Raw genomic sequence first — 18464 nt, forward strand, 5'->3', positions numbered from 1 at the left:
CAGTTCAACTTTGCGAATGCAACGCTAGTATTCTGACATTGTGGTTCTAGGAGGCGGTGGGTCACGATGCGACGTTCCAGCAGGGGGTAAAACAAACCCCCTTCCCACCTTTTCCCAAAGCTTGGCGTCTCTCAGCGCGCTTAATACGACATCAACAACGGGCTCGACCAGAATTAACCCATGGTTCTGATGGGTCCCGAGAAGAAGCTTGAAGTCAAGGTTGTTTTTAAAGGAGGAGCTAACTCAACTCGGGTATTCTCCCCCTTTTGTGGAGATAGCCCCCGGTCTGTCCCCCGACGTCAAATCCCGACTTTCCGGAAAGCGTCGAATTGGATGGTCTGATCCAATTGACAAAACGCATCAATCTCGAGCCCGGGCTTTGTTCATTTTCAGATAGCTAGGATGAACGGATCCGAGTGAGTTGCTTGCAAAAGCGATACAACCGCCGCTGTTTGGCAGACTGGACATATTGGCTTATTGCCTCTCATGGTGCGCCCCATAGCAGGGCCTTTCCTGACATTCGCCCGGTCTTTGCTGCCCCAGGTGGAGGAAACGCTTTGACCTGTCTCGGGAGTGCTGGCTCAGTCGGCTTTTATGGGGCAGCCGCAGCCCATGTCGTCGCGTAGCGTCTTGACGTGTGGTCTTTGATGGCGCGGAAGAATTCCCACTGCTCCGGTCCGGCCTTGTCTTCGTTTCCATCACCGCTGCTGCCGCCGCTGCCGCTTCCGGGACACCCTGCCGCGGCGTCATCTTCGTCGTCGCCCCCAAAGTAGTCGTATTTGACGTAAGAGCGGATCTGGGCCAAGGGAACCTCGCGCTGGGCCCGCGGTTGCCGCGGAGGGCCGACGAACAACCGCCCGTTGACCAGGAGGTCGAAAGGGTCGAGCAAGGTGCGGACGGCCTTGGCGCGGCCGGCCGCGGCGAAACTAATTAGGTTGACGTTGTCGGTCGACGACAGTGGGGGGGTTAGTTCGCGGTATCACCAACTGAGCTGGGGTGGCCCGCCGCTCTCTTCTTGTTATCATATAGCTCCCTCATCGTGGAGAGCATTGTCTATGGAGGTGAAGGTCTCTGGTGAACAGGTTGGGAATAGTAGGGGTTTTTGTCAAGACTTGTATATCGGTTTGAATAAGATCAGGGTTTGATTTGACTCTTCAAATATGCATATGTACTTGGCCTACGCCAACATGCTAGCAAAGTGGAAATATAACGAATGCAACGCATCGAAATGTTTAGATTGGGAAGTGCTTCTCGCTTGGGATGAACAGACGCTGGCCTATCTTGGTGCCTTTGCATAATAAGGGGGGGTGGCCACAAAACGACGCTCCCCTGATATAATAACTTAAACATCCTCCTAAACATGAGGTTAAACTGCATCTATTTTGAGTTAAATTTTTTAGTGTATATTGTGTGTCTTTAAGGCTAACAGAGTTTATTAGTGTGATCGACCTTTTTTACGCCCCTTTTCTTACGCTTTTTACTCCCCTTTTTCGTTTAAATTTATTTAATTTTCGGCTTTCTTTTTTTTACCTCTTTAAACCCTTTAATTAATTATTTAAGCTAATTATTTAAGTAATAGTTTTTATCGAAATTAATTTACTTTATTTTATTAGGGTTATTTTAAATAAATTTTTAAAGATTTTCTATTTAATTTTTAATAAAATTTTAATCGACGCGATCGTTTATTTTATTAAATGTAAATGAATACCCGATGTGACGGCTAAGCACGAAGCTTAGGCCTTACACCAGCTAGCGACAGACCAACGGCTATCCCCAGGTCACACGAACCCCGTCCGGGGACCTTATATAGGTGCGGCCTCCATCCCTACCGTAGATAGCCTCTCCTTTCCTCTCTATCTCTGTTATTCTCGTCAATAGATGCACATGCCTATCGCTGTGGCTATGTCCCAGTCTGCGCTGATGCTCGCCGTGACACTCGACGTCGATTATAATAATCATTAATTAATATATTAATAAATAATAAATATAATTCGTATATACCGGGAAAAAGATTTAAGTTAAATAAACGAGAAAGGGATCGAAAGTAAGCTTTTATACGTAGGCTTTTAAGTTATTATTAAGAGCTATCGGAAAAAAAGGAACGAAAAAGGGTTATTTCTTTTTACGTATTCTTCGTAGGCCGTTATAAAGGTTTTATTAATTTATAAAAGTTATAAATTTTAAATTATTTTTAAAAATTTAAAAAAAATATTAAATTATAATACCTCTTTTTTAAGTCGATATATATTAAATTTACTCGGTTTTAATGTAACGATGCCTATTAAGGGTTTAATAAAAACTTAATAGAACGTACGCGGGTTTATATTAGCAATGCGAGAGAGTATTTAGACTAATAGTAGAATTACACTATTAATAAAGCAATAGAGGACTAATCTCGTAATAGGCGTTCGCCGTGGCTAAAGTATTCACAATAGGTCGTTAAGGCAGGTGCTTTATTAATGGGTAAAGATTAATGCTTAAATTAATTACTAAATAAACGAGAGTATTTAAGAAACTATATAAAGGAATACTCATCTTATATTTAACTTCGTTCCCTTACTAATAGTTTGTTTAATCTACTAGCTTACCGTTGCTCGCTAGTAATCCAGTGATCCCTTTATCGTTAGCTCACCTTGGTTCATTGGTGATCCAGGGTGATCCAACACGGCGGCCCACTGCGGCTCACTGATGATCTAAGGTGAGCCGTCACGTGACTTCGTGGCTCGTGCGTTCCTTGTCATCAGCCCTTCCAGTTTGTCTGGTTCCTTTTGCGGGGTTTCGTACTTCCGTAGCCGCTGCGCCTTTCCTTGACCGCATAAGTAGGTCAGGTCGTAACATTTAAGTCACTTACTTCTACTAGCCTACGCTGGTATAAGTCGAAAAGCAAAAGAACAAAAAAAAAAGTCAATAATAACTCAAACATAATAAGACCATGTAGTACGGAAGGGCGATGAGCCAACACGACCTAGTTCATATACATCTGATTCTGCCATCTAATTATAAAAGGAATTGAACAAGCACTCAACGACAAACCCAAGTCCGTGGTCGAATCTCCTGCCCAAACGACACTGACTACAGCATCCCCGAAGCCATCATATCCCAAGGTCATACATAGTGCTACTAGTAAGGGGCTTGGCTGCCTGAACTCCCAAGCAACGAAGGCAGGATCCTCTCCTCGGTAAACGCCCACAGCAGCGACGAATAGTCCGTCGCCCACGCGTTGCCGGTGTACCACGTGCTGCGCTTGCCCTGGCAGGAGTACAGCCGCTTGTAGAACCCTTGGGCCAGCTCCGCGGCCGAGACGTGCAGCTGCAGGTTATCGTGCTCCTCCCAGCGGACGAACTCGGTCGCGGACGCGTCGGTCTGCAGCGAGCGGTCGAGGCGGGTCAAGGCGTCGGTGACGAGGCGCTGCGCGGCTTTCGAGGAGCTCTCGCCGATGACCTTGACGGTCTGGTACCCGGGGACGCCGACGGTCTCGATGCGCCACACGAGCGGGGTGCGCGGCAGGGTGTCGGGAGAGGTGAGGTTGACGTTGATGAAGCTGATCTGGTCGGTGAGGCCGGACTTGGCCAGGACGCCGATGAAGTATGGGACGTTGGCCCACTGGCCGAACAGGCTCTTCTCGGTGGTGTCGAGGTCGAACTTGGCGAGGTTACCCAGAGTGGGCGGGACGGTGACGAGGAGCTTCTTGGCCTGGACGAGCTTGGTGCCCGAGGCGGTCTTCACGACGGCCGTGACGCCGTCGTCGCCGCGCGCGAGCTGGATCACCTTGCTGTTGTACAGCACGGCGTCGGCCCCCAAAAAGGCGCCGGCCTTGTCGTAGACGACCTGGTTGCCCTGCTGGGCGACGACGAATCCCGCCTGCAGGCCCTGGACGTGCGCGAGGCCGAAGTTCTGGAGGACGTACAGGGTGGTGGCCTCGAGCAGGTTGCCGACGCCCTGGGCGAAGGTCCAAACCACGGGGATGGTGTCGAGGAGGTCGTACTTGGCGGCGAAGGCGGCGAAGGGCAACAGGAGGTCCTCGGGGACGGGGTCGGGCAGGTCGTAGGTGCCCTGGGCCAAGTACGGGAAGTTCTGGGCGAGGACGCCGGCATACTTGGTCAGCAGCGGCTGCATGGTGGCCAGGTCCGGGGCGGCGGCGTTGGGCACGATGTAGCCGCTGCTGAAGTCGGCGAGCTTCTGGGGAAGGGCGAGGAGGCCGCGCTGGTGAGGGGGACGTTGAACTTGGCGAAGAAGTCCCGGGTCTGCTGGTTCGCGAAGTAGCCCTGCACGCCGTAGTCGACGGGGTAGCCCGAGGCCGGGTCGTAGTAGGTGTCGACGTGCCCGCCGAGCTGGGCATCGCGCTCGACCACGGCGACGGTCTGGCCCGCGTCCTTGAGCTTGACGGCCGCGAAGGTGCCCGTGGCGCCGCCACCGACCACCAGGACGTCGCGCTGCAGGATGTCGGACTCGGCGAACTTGTGCTTGGACCAGCAGCCGGGGACCGAGGGGTAGGCGTAGGCCAGGGAGGTGCTGAGCACCAGCGTCGTCAGTGAGCGCATTATTATATTAGTGATTGGATTATAGTTAGCTTAAAAGAGCGACATATGTTTGTTAGAAAGAGCGACAGAAGTTGGGAAGTTATAGTGAGCGTTACACTCGAAGGATCGAGGGAACTGCGCTGTATTTAGACCCTTTTCGTCAGCACTTATGCTCAGCTCCAGTGAAGGATGCAATTCCCTTTGGAGCAAGGGGGTGCAGGGATTGATATGACTAGCTCGCTTAAATCTTGGTCTAGATTCTAGAAGATAGTTGGGAGCTGGAGGATTCCCGAAGGATTGGGTATGCAAGCTACTATCTGACTGTTGCCTCTAGTCGCAGGATTTGGCGCAATTTCCTTTTCCGGGATGGCCGTGATACAGCCAGCCCTTGAATCCGTTGCGGGATATGCCAAGTAGTAGTAGCACTGCATATTACTCATTGCCACGTTGATTACGCCGGCCATTGCAGGGAAGTTCCGCATAGTGTTGGCAAACCTTAAACGCAGGCTTCATTAACGACGTCTCGCATGCCAAGAGCTGCACAAAGCCACGTTGAAGGGGAAAAGGGTGAATTTCCACCTAGAGAGTCTGCTATGCAAGTAGCCAGCTGAGTTTGAGAGGGCTAGCCGTTGAATGGCCTTAGCAGCACGCCGGAGCCGTCAAGAGGCTGGGCCGGCGCCTTGACTAGTGCCTGTCGAGAACGTGCGGCGGTCCCTCAGCTCCGGGTACTGACTAGCGCGGCGTGTGTCCCTGGCTTGGCATCCGGGGTGGGTTGGCTAGACCACTGAACTCAATTGTACGCAAGGTTTGCTCTACCAGTCTATATCCATTTTACGTCCCGCATGATTGGGCCAAATATCACCCCATCTTGACATACTTTCAAAGAAGGTAGCATTGAACTCTGTCGAGATTATACTACTATACGACCAGCACCACGTTCCCAGCAAAGACAACTTGGCCACCAGACCATCAAGGTAGAATAATAAGGGTAGTCCCGTAAGCCTATTCCCAGCTCTCCATACATCTCCTAAATCCGGGCACCAGTTCGAACCATCAGACTATGCGATAGACACCAAACCTGACGTTATTCCACTTATCAGTGCTTTCAACCTCCATTTCAGTTCTCCATCTCGTTCCCGTCGCCCGGCCCACTTCCTCCCACAAGCTCGTCCACCTCCCCGGGTCCAAGACATACTTCTCCCAGCCCTCGATCTTGGGCCCTTGGTTCTGCCCAAAGATCATCACCCGCGGGTTCTCGGGTCGGAGAAAGCCGACCATGCGCTTTGCCGCCTCGAGCTGTCCCTCGCGCTCGAACAGGTGGAAGAAGGCCAAAGCGTAGATGATGTCGATCTTGCCTCTCAGCACGTCCAGTCTCGCATCGCTTTCGTCCAGAATGTCGCCCGCTACGTAGGTGGCCCGGCTCCGGCCGCGGTCGCCGAAGAGCTCGTGGCCCAGGTCCAGGAAGCCGGCGTGCAGGTCGGTCCCGTGGAGCCGGTCGTCCGGCACGCCCTGGCTTGCGAGCAGGCGCACCACGGGGCCGAGGCAGCACCCCACGTCCAGGAACGTTTCCGTGGATCTCGGGGTCCGCAATCGTTCGGCCACGGCCTGGTATCGTGGGTCGTCGAGCGTTGGGACTAGGTTCAGGAACCAGAAGGACTTGATACAGCCGTAGGGAAAGACGGTCAGAGCCTGGGCTTGCTGCTCGACCACTTTACGTCAGCAGGGTATTAATCTGAAAGCTCGTCATAGGGAGAGTCGAATCGGAAACTCACAACTTGACGGACAAGCCCGGGGACGTCTTTGGGGTCGATTCCGCTGTACTGTTCCAGTAGGCGCAGTGTTGGTTCAGTGTCGGATGGAAGCTCAACTGCGTGGGACCTCGCATCTTGCGTTGCTTCTGCTCTACGATTGGTAGCGGCGCCCTCAGGGGTCTCCATGCTGAACACGTCTAGGCTATGGGGGACGTTTGTGTCGAGGGTTTACAACCTGCATCAGGCCTCGGAGCGTGCGGGGCTTTTGAGGTGGGAGGTGATGCTACGCTCTTGCTTACGAGAGGCGGATCCCGATTGGATATTAACATCAAGCTTCCAACAGAACACAGCTTCATCGGCATAAGAATAACTAAAGTTGAGTCGTAACATGAATTTCATTTGAGCTAACTTGTCCATCCGAAACCAATTTGAATATGCCACCCGCCCTTTAACCAGCGAGCTATATATCCCAAACGCCTTCCTTCCTATCCCGGCTCACGCGTTTCCAAGCCATTGGTGTTGTCATCTTAGAGTCATCCCCCTAGTTGCCCACATACACCGGACGGCTCGAATTCCCAGCCCTTCGTGTTCTCCCCCGTGCCGGAGGAGGCGACGGCATAAGTGCACCGGTTGGTCGCTGTCCCGGGCCCCGCGGTGGAGGCGGCGGCGCAGATGGCGTAGGTGGTTCCAGGGCCCACATGCGCATGACGAGGAAGGAGCCGGGCTTGATGAGGCGGTCGTAGACCTGCGGCATCAGGACAATGCCGTTCCCGACGAGGTCGAACTGCTCGTTCAGGACGCGGGGCCAGAACGCGGTGCGGCAGAAGACTTGGTAGAGGAAGCCTTCCATGCCCTGCAGGGTTTTGGTTGTAGTAGATTAGCGACGGTGCTTACTACAGTCTCATCAAGTACTTACCACCCATGTCTTGGCCACATCCCACGGGACGCGGTACTTGCGGCCTCGGGCGTCTATCAAGCGGATATCACTGGGATGCCCGAGCTCCTCCCCGGGTACCGGCAACGGCGAAGGTCCTGATGATTCCGAACTGTTTGTGTCGCCTCCTGTCTGTGGGGTGGAGGCCGTCATGTATATATCGCGCTTCGATAGGTTTGTCCACTTTGAAAGGAGCGTGTGGACGACAGTCCTGGCGTTGAAGGGATTCTGCATCAATGATTGGAGCCTATGAATGTTTGTAACTTCCACCTCTTTGTCTTCTTCCTCCGTATCTTCGTCTTCTTGTTGCTGGCGACTCCCCTTGACAGTCGATGCGAAAACCAGATCGTAAAGTCCGATAGCTGTATCTTCCATGGATTCGTATCTACGTAGCAACAAGTCACTTGCATCGGGCATGGGATCATTAATCCCTCCGTCGGCGTCAAACTCCCCACCTTCAAAACCGTCTACTCCCTGGTGGGCTTCGTGAAACTCGGCGCAAAGGGCTAGAATGGATCGACGCAATACTTGAAGCAGATGCTCCAGTTGCTGCCTTGTCGTTTTGATGTACTGCGGTCCGACACCAATAGGCAGGTACCTATATGTGCTAGGTGTGAGTGGAATGCCGCCTCAATCAATGACATTTTGGTAAATTGGATGAGACGTACCCGTGAGCATTTCTCAGCTGTTCTGCCAGTACCATCGTATTCGTGATGATCCTGACCCCTGTACTGTACGCGTCGGCCTGCAGCAGCAGCAGCCGCCACCGAGTCCGCCGAAACGCCCATAACAAGCGCGCCGCCGCGTTTCCGGAATCGATGAGGGCCTGTATCTCGTCGTAGAGTAGGGAAATGCGCTCCAGCGTGATGGTGGCCTGTCGCCCCAGCGTCTCCTTGGTAGTGTACAGCGAGTGGAATTTGGGCGCCGGCCACACGCGGGTGATACGGCCGACGTTGCCCGACAGCTCCGAGACGGCTTTGGCCACGTCGTAGACCTCCCTTGGAGCAGCGTGGGGTGGGGTAGATGACAGCAGCTTGAATATAGCGCTTGATATCTCTGCGCCCTTGAGGGCGTTTTCCCTTACTAAGGAAGCGATGGCCAGTGTTGCATCCATCCGTGCGGTATCCGGGGAGATGATCGTTGCCGGAATATGGGACACTACCAATGGAAAAGGAATCGATTCGGGAGGGGTTGTCGCCAGAACCTTCTCGTACCGGTAAGTCCACGTGACTGGCGTTGGCTATACTTCAAGCGATTGGCCCCTGATATGCAGCCAAGCATCATCTCTTTTGCGTAACACCATGTTTCTTCCACACCTCCACTTACCCTTTTCCCACAAGTCTCACGTCATCGGAATTTCTATGCAGTGTTGCGAATTTGAGCGAACTTCGACATGGCCGACATGTCTGCTGAGGAGGGACGCGACTTATGTGCTCGATGCGAGAGCGTACCTTGGGCATGGCTTACCCGTAAGGGTATACCCGGTCTGGTTGTTATGTCTGTCAGTGAAACTCGGGAAGAGCTGCAAAGTTCCAGGTGCCCAGTTTGCCGTCTACTCTCCATCATCAAACCGCAGACGGCCGATCAAGCAACGACGGAGTTACGGTTGTTTTCTACCATGGATTCGCTTGCGCTGCGTCCACCGTACCATCTCATTTCTGTACATCATGTGGACGGCAGATGCCTGGCCTTCTCAGGGTCGAAAGATATGTACGCGTGGACGGATGGGTTCCTCGCCTTATCCGACCCGATAAACCCGCCCAACTACGGCATTCGTGTCCCGAACCCGGGCAAGGTGGACATCAAGTTCATAAAACAATGTTTTCATCGCTGCCGCGAGACCCATGGGCGGAGGTGTAAAACGCCAATGGGATCTCCGCCCTCCAATCTTCGCGTCATTGACTGCCAACTTCGGACACCCGAGGTTGTTAATGCACCCAACAATTGTCAATACGCGGCGCTTTCATACGTCTGGGGCTCTCCACAGATATCTGCCACAGGTGGCCAGTCCACTGAGAAGTTCCCACGTGTAGTGTCGGATGCCATTCTGGCAACGACGATGCTGGGAATGAGATACCTATGGGTCGATCGCCATGTGAGTCCGCTCGCGCAGCTACAAGATCGAAACGCTAACGATATTATCAGTGTATCAATCAAGATGATGAGTCGCATAAACATCAGCAGATCCAGCAAATGGGTGAAATCTATTCATATGCAGAAGTCACTTTGGTCGCGGCTGGCGGCTCCGATGCCAGTTGTGGCTTGCCTGGCATTGGCAGTGTAGGCCGGCTCGCGCGAGCTCGTCTGGAAACGTGCGGTGTGCTTCTCCAAGAAGGAGCTCGACACGTCGGCCATTTCGTCAAAGAGTCCGTCTGGGTGACCAGAGGCTGGACGCTCCAAGAAAGCTTCCTCTCGCGTCGGCGGGTCATCTTCACCGAGAGCGAGGCCGCCTTTTTGTGCAATTGCTCGCATGCTGCGGAGTCCTGGAGGGTGCCCTATACTTTGCCTGCGGCAAATCTGCTATCAATAGCACCCTTTGAGGCTCTTACACCCAAGGCATTCTTCTCATACGATTCGACCGTGAGATACAAGGCCAGGGCAGAGATGCTGAAGGCGATGTTGGAGCAATATACAGCCCGGAAACTGACATACCAATCGGATGCACTCAACGCATGTACCGGCGTCTTCAGGCTGTTGGAGACAGGCGAAGAGAAGTTCATTTGCGGGTTACTGACAACCATATACAGCCCACGAGCAGCTACGACGAACTTCACGATGTGGTTGGCGTGGTACCACAAGAATCCATCACGCAGACGACCCGGTTTCCCAAGTTGGTCATTCCTCGGCTGGGACGGGCCAGCAATGATGGGAATGGCTGAGATGGCCCGGCCAGTATTCTGGAACAGGACCTACGAGCATTCCAAGGGAGAGGGTGTCCATCCGAACAATCGTCCGCCGTACCTTGCCATCGAGTCTCTGGACACCGCAACTGGTTTGTCTCATCGCCTGCGACTCCAAGGACGCATGTTCAACATAAACCTCAGAAATCTCCACGTTAACGAGATGCAGTCACTCCAGGAGCTTGGGCAGCGACAAGCACCAGATGATGTGGACAGGGCTTGCACAAAAGGGGTCTATGCAGAGCTCGAAGTCGCTGGCACTGGCACGAAAGAGTTAAGACTTGTCTGCATGGACTCAGCCAACCCCAGACTAGGGGTGTACAAGGGATTGTTCCTATGGATAACCAATTACTCACTTATTGAGCCGGATGATCAGTGGGGTCCGCCCATACTGCTTTTTGAGAAACACCAAGACGTTTTCGAGAGGGCAGGCTTTATTCACCACGGCTCGTCAGCGTCCATTTGGTTTGACGACCGAGGCACTCACATGCATCCAAGTCCGGAACTGAGGGACAAACACAGGAATCTCTGGATTGAACAGAGCAGTATAGAAACAATCGTTGTGGTGTAGAGTAGATGATGAGCTGGATGTGTTGAAGCAGGGATCGGCAGTACTCGAGGTTGATGATAAAATCCACTTAATTCAGCTTCAGCCACATCTCCTGCTTATTGTTTAGGGGTGGCGGTGCTGATCTCATTGTATGTGGCTGTGCTCGTAAAATGGCGAATGGCTTGAGCGTTGGAGTCCGTGCTCCACCATCAATCTGACTCAATCTCCCAACCACCTCGCGCCTCCCCATTCCTTTCACATCACCTCAATCCACACGACCCAACACCTGATCCATCAGCGACGACCCGACAACTCCAAACTAAGGTACTCAACTCTGCCAGTCATGATGCAGGCCGGCGGTCGCTGTATTAACACGGCTATGACCATTCTACTGGCTCCTACTCACCGTCTTCGGGCGGCGAAAGGCCCAGGGTCATGGTAGGGGAATGATGTTCCGAGTCCGCATGCCTTTTGCTTGCCGACGATGATGGGACAGAGTTCTCCGCCAGTGCTACTGCGGCCTCTGGTTCTGCATCATGCTGTCTTTATTCTCTCTTCTCCCAACCGGGTTCCATCAGCCACGCGTATCTCCAAACACCATTTCGCCTTCGTTCGCTCGGAAAACTTGGGAGTCAAGGCTGCTCCTTTGCCAGAAGCCTGGGCGGGTGGGACGCTCGTTCATCCATCTGCGCACGCATGATGGCGACGAGGGGCCGAGTTATACCATATCCCATTTCATATACAGCTTCCGTCGCGCGCGCGTCGCATCGCTTTTCGCTAACGAGCAGTGAACAGTTTACGGTCCATGGCCGACGCCGACCTGGCGACGCCTCCATCGCCGCCTGCGTACGATACCAGTACCGACTCCGAGCTTTCGCATGTCTCTGTAGACAACAAAATTGAAGAGACTGCTTCGCATATCTCAGCTTGCTGGCATCGTTCGGTTCGCGCAGAATGGCAGGACGTTGACGGCCAGATTCAGAGCCTCCCTGATTTGGCGCTCAGCATTTGCTACAATCCCATCGCAAACACCGCCTTCTTCAAGCTGCAGACAAGAGTCGATCTCGAGGGCTGCAAACATTACCACTTCTATCTCCACGTTGCGCCAGAGCGCGTTCAAAAGCCTGGCACTCGTCAGCCCAACCTCGACACAAGACAATGGTCCTAACACGCGATACCTACGATTTGGATTGACGCAGCCGGCTGTCCTCGTTGCACCGCTCTGGCCATGTCATCCCAAAAAACCCTCAATCGGAGAGGTCCCTTCAGCTCCTTCAGCTGCTCGGACAAGCCGCTGTGTTTACTCTTGTGGCCAGCATACCTCTCAGGACCATTTCGGACGTTAACTTCCGATCGCTTTCCGATGCTTTGGCGCGCAAGAACCTCACGACGGATCCCGATCAAGCCAATGTACGCAGATACTATCGTGGCCAGGGTGGAACTGCTGTCGACTTGGCCGGTCCTGCCGCCGATTGTGAGGGGAAGGAAAGCAACCACAGTATTGTGCAGAACATGCGAACGAGCTACCGTCCGTCGCGGCTTCTGATATACCTCCTTCGTACCACCAGGCCGTGACAGATGCATCTTCGCCGGATCCTCTCCTGTGCTCGCCGCCCAATAAGAAACGCCGACGGGAGAGCTCCGTCACGGAACACAACAATCCACCCACACAGTCGGCCAAGTCGCTGCGTGGGGACTTGAAGCAGTTGGCTCCAGAACCCTCCCAGCTGGCGCTCTTCCGCTCCATGTTTGAGCATTTTGAGAAGGCCATGAAGGAGTTGAGGGAAGAAAACCGCGAGTTGAAGCAAGCTGTCGGCGAAGTCGCTGACTTGCGCGCCACGATTACGGCCCTGAATACCAAGGTGGAGAGCCTAGAACGGCGTCTCGATGCGGAAGGCGAAGAGTTAGAACGCCGAGTGGACGTAGTCGAAGATGGGCTCACCTCCCTTGACGCATGGACGGAAGACCATGACCATGAGTATGATGCGGGCCAGGTCAAGGACATAGTGCGTGAGGTGTTCGAAGAAGACTTTGATAATGTAAGTGATCGTTTGATAGATAATATAATAGGAAGGCTTCGGGGTGGCCCCTGAATTGACCAAGTACATCCATACACTTCGCCCATTGCCTGTGAAGACCCGACCGTCGCTGCGATGTTAGTGTTCATGACGGCCTCAGCGAGGTAAATTTGAGTTTACTTGATCCAGTATCAGCTTACACTCTCTCATCGTGGCTCAGTTAATCACGATAATGAAAAAAACCTTTCTCCACCAGAGCCCATAAACCGTTTCTCTTGAAAATAAATCCATGACCGGAAGCTTGGCTAGCTATTCATTTCCATTATCCGCACCAATACAACAAGCCCTCCTGGTGGTGCACTATGCAATACAACACCGGCGCCTGCCTCCTCTGCCGACTGCCGGAGGAGCTGCTCCTCATGATATGCCGCAACCTTGAGGGAGCCGACGTGTACATCACACGCCAAACTTGCTCTCTGTTTCGGCGTATCCTATCCGGCGGGGAATTCGGCTCGCCGTTCCCCCCGCAATTATCTAGACGGCCAGGGCCGTATACCTTTGTTCCTAGGCTTGGGGTGGACTGGGAGCATGTCTCTGAGCGCCTCCGCCGACGCCGGTGCTGCTCGGCTTGCAAAGAAGCTCGTATGCCCAAGCAGGATGGGGGCGCTTCTGTGTGGGACAGTCTCATGTTCCGGATGGCGAATGAGACCAAGTATTGCACTGCGTGCCGTGCTTGGCACCCTTTGATCATGTTCTCGCAAAGCCAACGGAACCTGACTTCCGGTCCTCCCACAGATCATTCTTCCCATGAAGGGTCAGCCCAACCTGACAGGGAGGGTGGCGCGGTCTGCATCATGGCCGAGGGCGGCGTGGCGGTATGCCCGCACCAAACTGTCTCTGTTTCTCTGGAGAAGATAAGGGAGTGGCACGAGGCCGTCGTCCAAGACAGAAGCCTGGAGCTGTCTTGGCCTCTACGCTGCGAACTTTGCTTCCCAGAGCTGGGGAAACCTTTCCGTTCTGCCGCGGTGCAACCCTCGGCGACATACATCCCGTCCCGTGATGCCAAGCCGAATGGCTCCGTCATGGGCAAAGCCTACGTGCAGTGGACCCTGCCGCTGCAGGTCGATGCCGCGACGATCTTGGGCGGGGACTGGATATCAGTGCGAGACGGTACCGTTGACACGAACTCACGTCCTGCTCACGTGCAGAAGCTCGAGACCGCCCTGTCCAAGGCGGCCGAGACGTACAACGAGCTGCTGTGTCCCCACGCCCGCTTCGACGACCCCTACACTCTGCGCGATTTCGCGTGGCACTCGAACCAGACGGTCACGGACTTTCGAAACGGCCGCGGCTGGACTTGCGAGCTGAAGCGGGACGGATACGAGCAGAAGCATCCTTCGGGGAGTCGCGCACCCGCGGGGGACCTTTGCCGGATCTGCTCGAGCCCCCGCTGGCTCCGGACCGCGGCACTCGTGCGACGCGGCAAGTGGGAGTACCTCTGGGCCCTGGACGGCGAGTAGGGGCTTTCTCTGCAACGCCGGCTGGAGCTGCCGGTCCCCTCCATGCTGCTGCGCGAGGGCGACCGGTTCGCCGCCCAGCTCGACCCGGCGTACGAGGCCTGGCGGCAGATGCTGAGCCCGCCGTCGTACGGGCTCGACGCGGACGCGGAGCTGCGGCACGTGACGTGGTGTCCCGACCCGCGGTGCGCGGTCGGGCGGCGGGGCTGGGCGACGCATCTGAGGTATTTGGAGGTCATCGGGTACCATTTCAGCGGGAAGAATGGGCCGCAGCGACAGGCGGGCACTTACCCGGTTTGGCGGGCGATCGATGTGAATCTTGGTCCGCCGGAGGGGAGGGATGTGGCTTATACGTTTCGAGGGTTGAGGTTTCTTCCTCTCGAGGAGTCCCTGCGGAGAGAGGGATCTGATCCGTGGCTGCCATGGTAGCATTCTCGTTGCAATACAATAAATGCAATTCTTATAGACTGGCTCTCTGCTAGATAGAAGGCAGCCGACGCGAATGGTACACTGAACAGGAATCTGCATACGCAACGATTCCTCGAAACAGACGAGACAGCTGGAATTGGTGATGTATAGATTCATTCAGGGAGAGAAGGGTGACTGGAGAGCGGCGTTGAACAGGCCTGTTTGCTACGTATAAAACAACATGCTCGATCACGTCGCAGACCAAAGATCACTGCTAATGTATATACCTCACGGAAAATACGCGGTGGTTTTACTTCACGATGTAGTTGATAGTAACTCACTCGTACTTTATCATTTTCTTAATTCCCAAAGTCTAGTACTGTTACTCCAGACCCCTCTTAGTGACTCCAATGAATACGCCTATTCCCTCGAAGCCTGGGTCTTAGCACTCTCGTGCTCTAGCAACAGCTCCCGAAGCCGCGCAAGTACAACCCAGATAGAATCGACATACATTTTGGCAGACACCTCCTTAAGGCACCACCTGAGTTGAGTTTTCATCCATTCGTCTTTGTCATCGGTTTCCCCCAAAAACAGCGGCTTCTCCTCGCCCGGCACCGTCTTGGCTTCCATGACCAGGTCATAAAGTGCCTGCTGAATGCGTCGAATTAGGAGATCCATGTTCTTCAAGATGGGGGGTTTTGCCTTTCCCTCGAGCAGCAAGTTGTAGCCGACGACCAAAAGATCGTCGCTGCCCGGCGTAAGGTCTTTCATCATGCTGGAACAGTCGTCCCATCCATGACAGTGGGTGATCGAACGCATATGCACCCCGTCCGCGTCATCTTCCGTGTCCGTCAGCGCAAAGACGTAGCGGATCTGGATCTCCAGAAGCCCGTCCTCGTAGGTCTCTCCGCCGACCACCCCCTTGCCTTTGCGATGCGACACAGTCAGTTCAGGCTCGATAGTCAGCTGGAACCGGCCGCTTAGGTCGTGGCGAATCGTCTTGGCCTCGAGCTTCCCCTCCGACGGGGGCGAGGCGGGACGCGGACCAAAATAGACGTCCGCAGAGAAGCAAAGACTGCAATTCTCCGTCATCTTGACCTGCGACTCAGACATAGTAATGGAAGCACGAATGTACTTGGGTGTGGGTATCTCAAGGTGTTCTTAGTTTTTCAAGTACGTTGATATGAATTCTTCTCTCCAGTCGGTTCCATGAGACGTTGTATGCTCATATAGGCCGAAGGATGCAGGGGATAGGAGTCGTGGCTTGAAACATATCTTTCTCTCTTTGCAACCCAAGCGCCATGGATCTAACATAGGACAATGTAATACTATTGCACTACTGAAAACAATTTCTTTGTCCCGGGAGTGTTTGCCGCAGGTAATAATAACAATAACATCTATGACCCTAACGCAATCCATTGAGCCTTGGACCTACGGCTAATCGAAAAATATTAATAAGTTTTTAATGGAGAGCGGCGTAATAAACACTCGGATCACACGTATCCATGCAATACATGGCCCAAGTATCAACCGCCGCGCCCACGACGCTGTAGTGCGCAACCGCATACCGTTCCCCCTCTAACAGGCCAATGTCCCTCTGCACCCCCCGCAAGCGCTCGATATCCCGCTGCACCTGCGTCTGCGCCTCGGGGTCGTAGTTCCAGCCGAGTCCCGGAAGATGCACGCGGTTCTCCAGCTGCTCCCGCAAGGGCTCCAGGAACTGTTGCTTCGCGTAGCGCGCTATTCCGGCGTTGGCCGCGTCGTAGCCACCACCGCGCAGCGGGCGCCCGACGACCGCCACGCTCCGGATCCGGTTCTCAGGCGTCGCAGCTACCTCGGACATGAGGAGCAGCTCGTCGCCTAGCTTTGAGTCCGCGGGCACGGCGACGAGTTCGCCGTGCGAGTCGCTGGCGAGACGGAAGGTGCTGGCGTCGCACCGGATCAGCTCGCCGACGAGGTCGCAGAGCCGGAGGAGTTCTGTCCAGTGCTGTTTCGTGGTATCTTTTAGTTTATAGCCTCGCATGAGGTAACGTAAGCGATGCTCTTGTGGCTCATAGTACGTGCCGCGCATCGGTTCATTCAGCCGGCACGTAGACCGAATGCGGTCGATCAGCCAGCTGAGATCGGCGCTGTCGCGCGCTGCTTCCTCGGTGCCAAGGCCGTTTGGAGTGTTCAAAAGATTGCAAGTCGTGAGGTGAGCTAACCACGCGTCCATGAACTGCAGGTGTATAGAACATGGTGTCCCGGGTTCGTAAATGCCGCTCCAAGGGTTGCTCGTCAAGGTTGCCAGGACCTTGCTCACTTGAGACCCAAACCCTAGAGACTCAAACGGCCAGGCCGGTATTAAGCCGCTGAGTCTTTCGATACGGGTAGGTTCGCTTTGTAACGGTACCACCAACACGTCACCCCGCGCATAGAACTCATCCATGTGTTGCTGGTACATGGCCACTTCGCACTCATTTATCGTAGGGGTCGGCGTCTGCGGGATCAAAACCCCCAGTCCGGAACCCAGGAGGGAAGATGGGATCGGATAGCCGAGGAATGCTGAGAGAGAGTACGCTTGCTTGCCGTCGGATAAGGGAACAGCTCTTCCAGAAAGATCTCGCCCCGGTCAATCAAGCAGTGCGCGACCGCGACGTACAGCGACCGGACAGAAACATTGTAATCCATCCGGACGACGTCCTCCCACTCCCGCCGGTCATTGGCGATCCCCATAAGACAGTAGAAGAAATCCCGCGGGTCGCTGACGTGCGATCCCGTCCTCGCGCGGATCAGCATGGTCAGCTTGTTCTCCCCCTTTCCGCCGGTGGCCCGGTCCATCTCGAGCAGCACGTTGATTTTCGCCTCGTCCGCCCTCGTCATCCGGTCCGTTATGGTTTCTTCATCCGCTACCTCCGCGACGTCGGACCAGCGGGCGAGCATTCTGCCGCACTGGATGCGGGGGTCGGCGGAGAGGACGAGTTCTTGGAAGACCCAGCCGCGGGTGAACCAGTCGTATGAGCAGAGTTCTTGCACGGCGTGTTGTATCGTGTCCAGCTCACCGCTCTGGTCACCTTCCGACATGCTGCTACTGCTGTCGATACTGGCTAGGGAGTCGCTCGATAAACTGGGTGATAGCTCCAAGCCTAGGCCGGAGTCTCGGTGGCTTGGGGCAGGTACATGTGTTGAACCCCAATGAATCGCGAATTTATTGGAACGGTCCATACTCCGTAACCCCAGCTTTTTCAGATTCTTGGCCGCAATGTATTCAAAAAGGCACCGCACGTTCGGCCGCAAGGGGCCGAGGTAGATGATCGTGCTGGCCGCTCGCCGGTATATATCCCCCATGATCCGAACCTGGTGGCCCCGCTCGCCGGTATCTTGCTGGTTGATACACAGCGCATCCGCCCACAGCGACACCGTCCGCGACGCGTGGCGGATATCCTCAAGGCCCTGGCGAGGTTGGCGGTGATGCCCACGTTGCACCCGTCGAGGGCGAGGGAGCCGACGGGGGCCGGGTCGCCCCAGGCGTAGGACAAGGCGGTATAGCGGATGGAAATGTCGCTGATCATTTCTTCGAGGTCGGTGACGACCAGACTTCCCACGAGAGGAGCATGGTCGTCTGCTGCCGGGCGGAGCTCCAGCAGCCGGATGCTGTCGGGCCGCGGAAGGGGGAGTAAACATGCAGCCAGGGCTTCGGGCTGGTGTCCATTGTTTAAGTAATTAAGTATTCATGGCGCGAATGGACTACCGCCAAGCGCGTGATCTTGAGAAAGTGTATTATCAGCAGTAACAAACGGGGCGGAAATGATGGTGTGGGTGAAGGCTGAGGTGAGGGAGCCGACCGATCAATCAAGAGCGGGGAAAGGGGCGGCGCAGCAGGCGGC

General features: G+C 54.6%; 11 protein-coding genes across 11 annotated transcripts; 3 read left to right on the plus strand and 8 right to left on the minus strand.

The window, feature by feature from the left end:
• Positions 1-592: 592 nt before the first annotated feature.
• PG997_000132 (uncharacterized protein) lies at positions 593-1296 on the minus strand (the record flags this gene model as incomplete). Its single annotated transcript, XM_066804447.1, has 2 exons — positions 593-926; positions 1271-1296. The coding sequence occupies 2 exons, from the start codon at positions 1294-1296 to the stop codon at positions 593-595; spliced, it is 360 nt and encodes a 119-aa protein (XP_066674220.1).
• Positions 1297-3120: 1824 nt separating this feature from the next.
• On the minus strand, positions 3121-4541 carry PG997_000133 (uncharacterized protein; the record flags this gene model as incomplete). Its single annotated transcript, XM_066804448.1, is given in 2 exon segments — positions 3121-4203; positions 4218-4541. 2 exon segments carry the CDS (start codon positions 4539-4541, stop codon positions 3121-3123), a joined length of 1407 nt encoding a protein of 468 aa, XP_066674221.1.
• A 1032-nt stretch (positions 4542-5573) lies between these two features.
• PG997_000134 (methyltransferase domain-containing protein) lies at positions 5574-6457 on the minus strand (the record flags this gene model as incomplete). The annotated part of the gene is made up of 2 exons (XM_066804449.1): positions 5574-6229; positions 6289-6457. The coding sequence occupies 2 exons, from the start codon at positions 6455-6457 to the stop codon at positions 5574-5576; spliced, it is 825 nt and encodes a 274-aa protein (XP_066674222.1).
• Positions 6458-6812: 355 nt separating this feature from the next.
• Positions 6813-7121, minus strand: PG997_000135 (uncharacterized protein; the record flags this gene model as incomplete). Its single annotated transcript, XM_066804450.1, has 1 exon — positions 6813-7121. The coding sequence occupies one exon, from the start codon at positions 7119-7121 to the stop codon at positions 6813-6815; it is 309 nt and encodes a 102-aa protein (XP_066674223.1).
• A 718-nt stretch (positions 7122-7839) lies between these two features.
• Positions 7840-8319, minus strand: PG997_000136 (uncharacterized protein; the record flags this gene model as incomplete). Its single annotated transcript, XM_066804451.1, has 1 exon — positions 7840-8319. One exon carries the CDS (start codon positions 8317-8319, stop codon positions 7840-7842), a length of 480 nt encoding a protein of 159 aa, XP_066674224.1.
• A 753-nt stretch (positions 8320-9072) lies between these two features.
• On the plus strand, positions 9073-10676 carry PG997_000137 (HET-domain-containing protein; the record flags this gene model as incomplete). The annotated part of the gene is made up of 2 exons (XM_066804452.1): positions 9073-9300; positions 9351-10676. The coding sequence occupies 2 exons, from the start codon at positions 9073-9075 to the stop codon at positions 10674-10676; spliced, it is 1554 nt and encodes a 517-aa protein (XP_066674225.1).
• Positions 10677-11460: 784 nt separating this feature from the next.
• PG997_000138 (uncharacterized protein) lies at positions 11461-14193 on the plus strand (the record flags this gene model as incomplete). The annotated part of the gene is made up of 4 exons (XM_066804453.1): positions 11461-11816; positions 11855-12183; positions 12234-12694; positions 13018-14193. 4 exons carry the CDS (start codon positions 11461-11463, stop codon positions 14191-14193), a joined length of 2322 nt encoding a protein of 773 aa, XP_066674226.1.
• Positions 14194-14235: 42 nt separating this feature from the next.
• Positions 14236-14619, plus strand: PG997_000139 (uncharacterized protein; the record flags this gene model as incomplete). Its single annotated transcript, XM_066804454.1, has 1 exon — positions 14236-14619. One exon carries the CDS (start codon positions 14236-14238, stop codon positions 14617-14619), a length of 384 nt encoding a protein of 127 aa, XP_066674227.1.
• Positions 14620-15018: 399 nt separating this feature from the next.
• On the minus strand, positions 15019-15690 carry PG997_000140 (uncharacterized protein; the record flags this gene model as incomplete). The annotated part of the gene is made up of 1 exon (XM_066804455.1): positions 15019-15690. One exon carries the CDS (start codon positions 15688-15690, stop codon positions 15019-15021), a length of 672 nt encoding a protein of 223 aa, XP_066674228.1.
• A 370-nt stretch (positions 15691-16060) lies between these two features.
• Positions 16061-17041, minus strand: PG997_000141 (uncharacterized protein; the record flags this gene model as incomplete). The annotated part of the gene is made up of 1 exon (XM_066804456.1): positions 16061-17041. The coding sequence occupies one exon, from the start codon at positions 17039-17041 to the stop codon at positions 16061-16063; it is 981 nt and encodes a 326-aa protein (XP_066674229.1).
• A 44-nt stretch (positions 17042-17085) lies between these two features.
• PG997_000142 (HET-domain-containing protein) lies at positions 17086-18261 on the minus strand (the record flags this gene model as incomplete). The annotated part of the gene is made up of 1 exon (XM_066804457.1): positions 17086-18261. The coding sequence occupies one exon, from the start codon at positions 18259-18261 to the stop codon at positions 17086-17088; it is 1176 nt and encodes a 391-aa protein (XP_066674230.1).
• Between the last annotated feature and the right edge of the window lie 203 nt (positions 18262-18464).

This window comes from Apiospora hydei (assembly GCF_038363865.1).
Source record: "Apiospora hydei strain CBS 114990 chromosome Unknown utg000002l_segment0_segment0, whole genome shotgun sequence".
Lineage (NCBI taxonomy): Eukaryota > Fungi > Ascomycota > Sordariomycetes > Amphisphaeriales > Apiosporaceae > Apiospora > Apiospora hydei.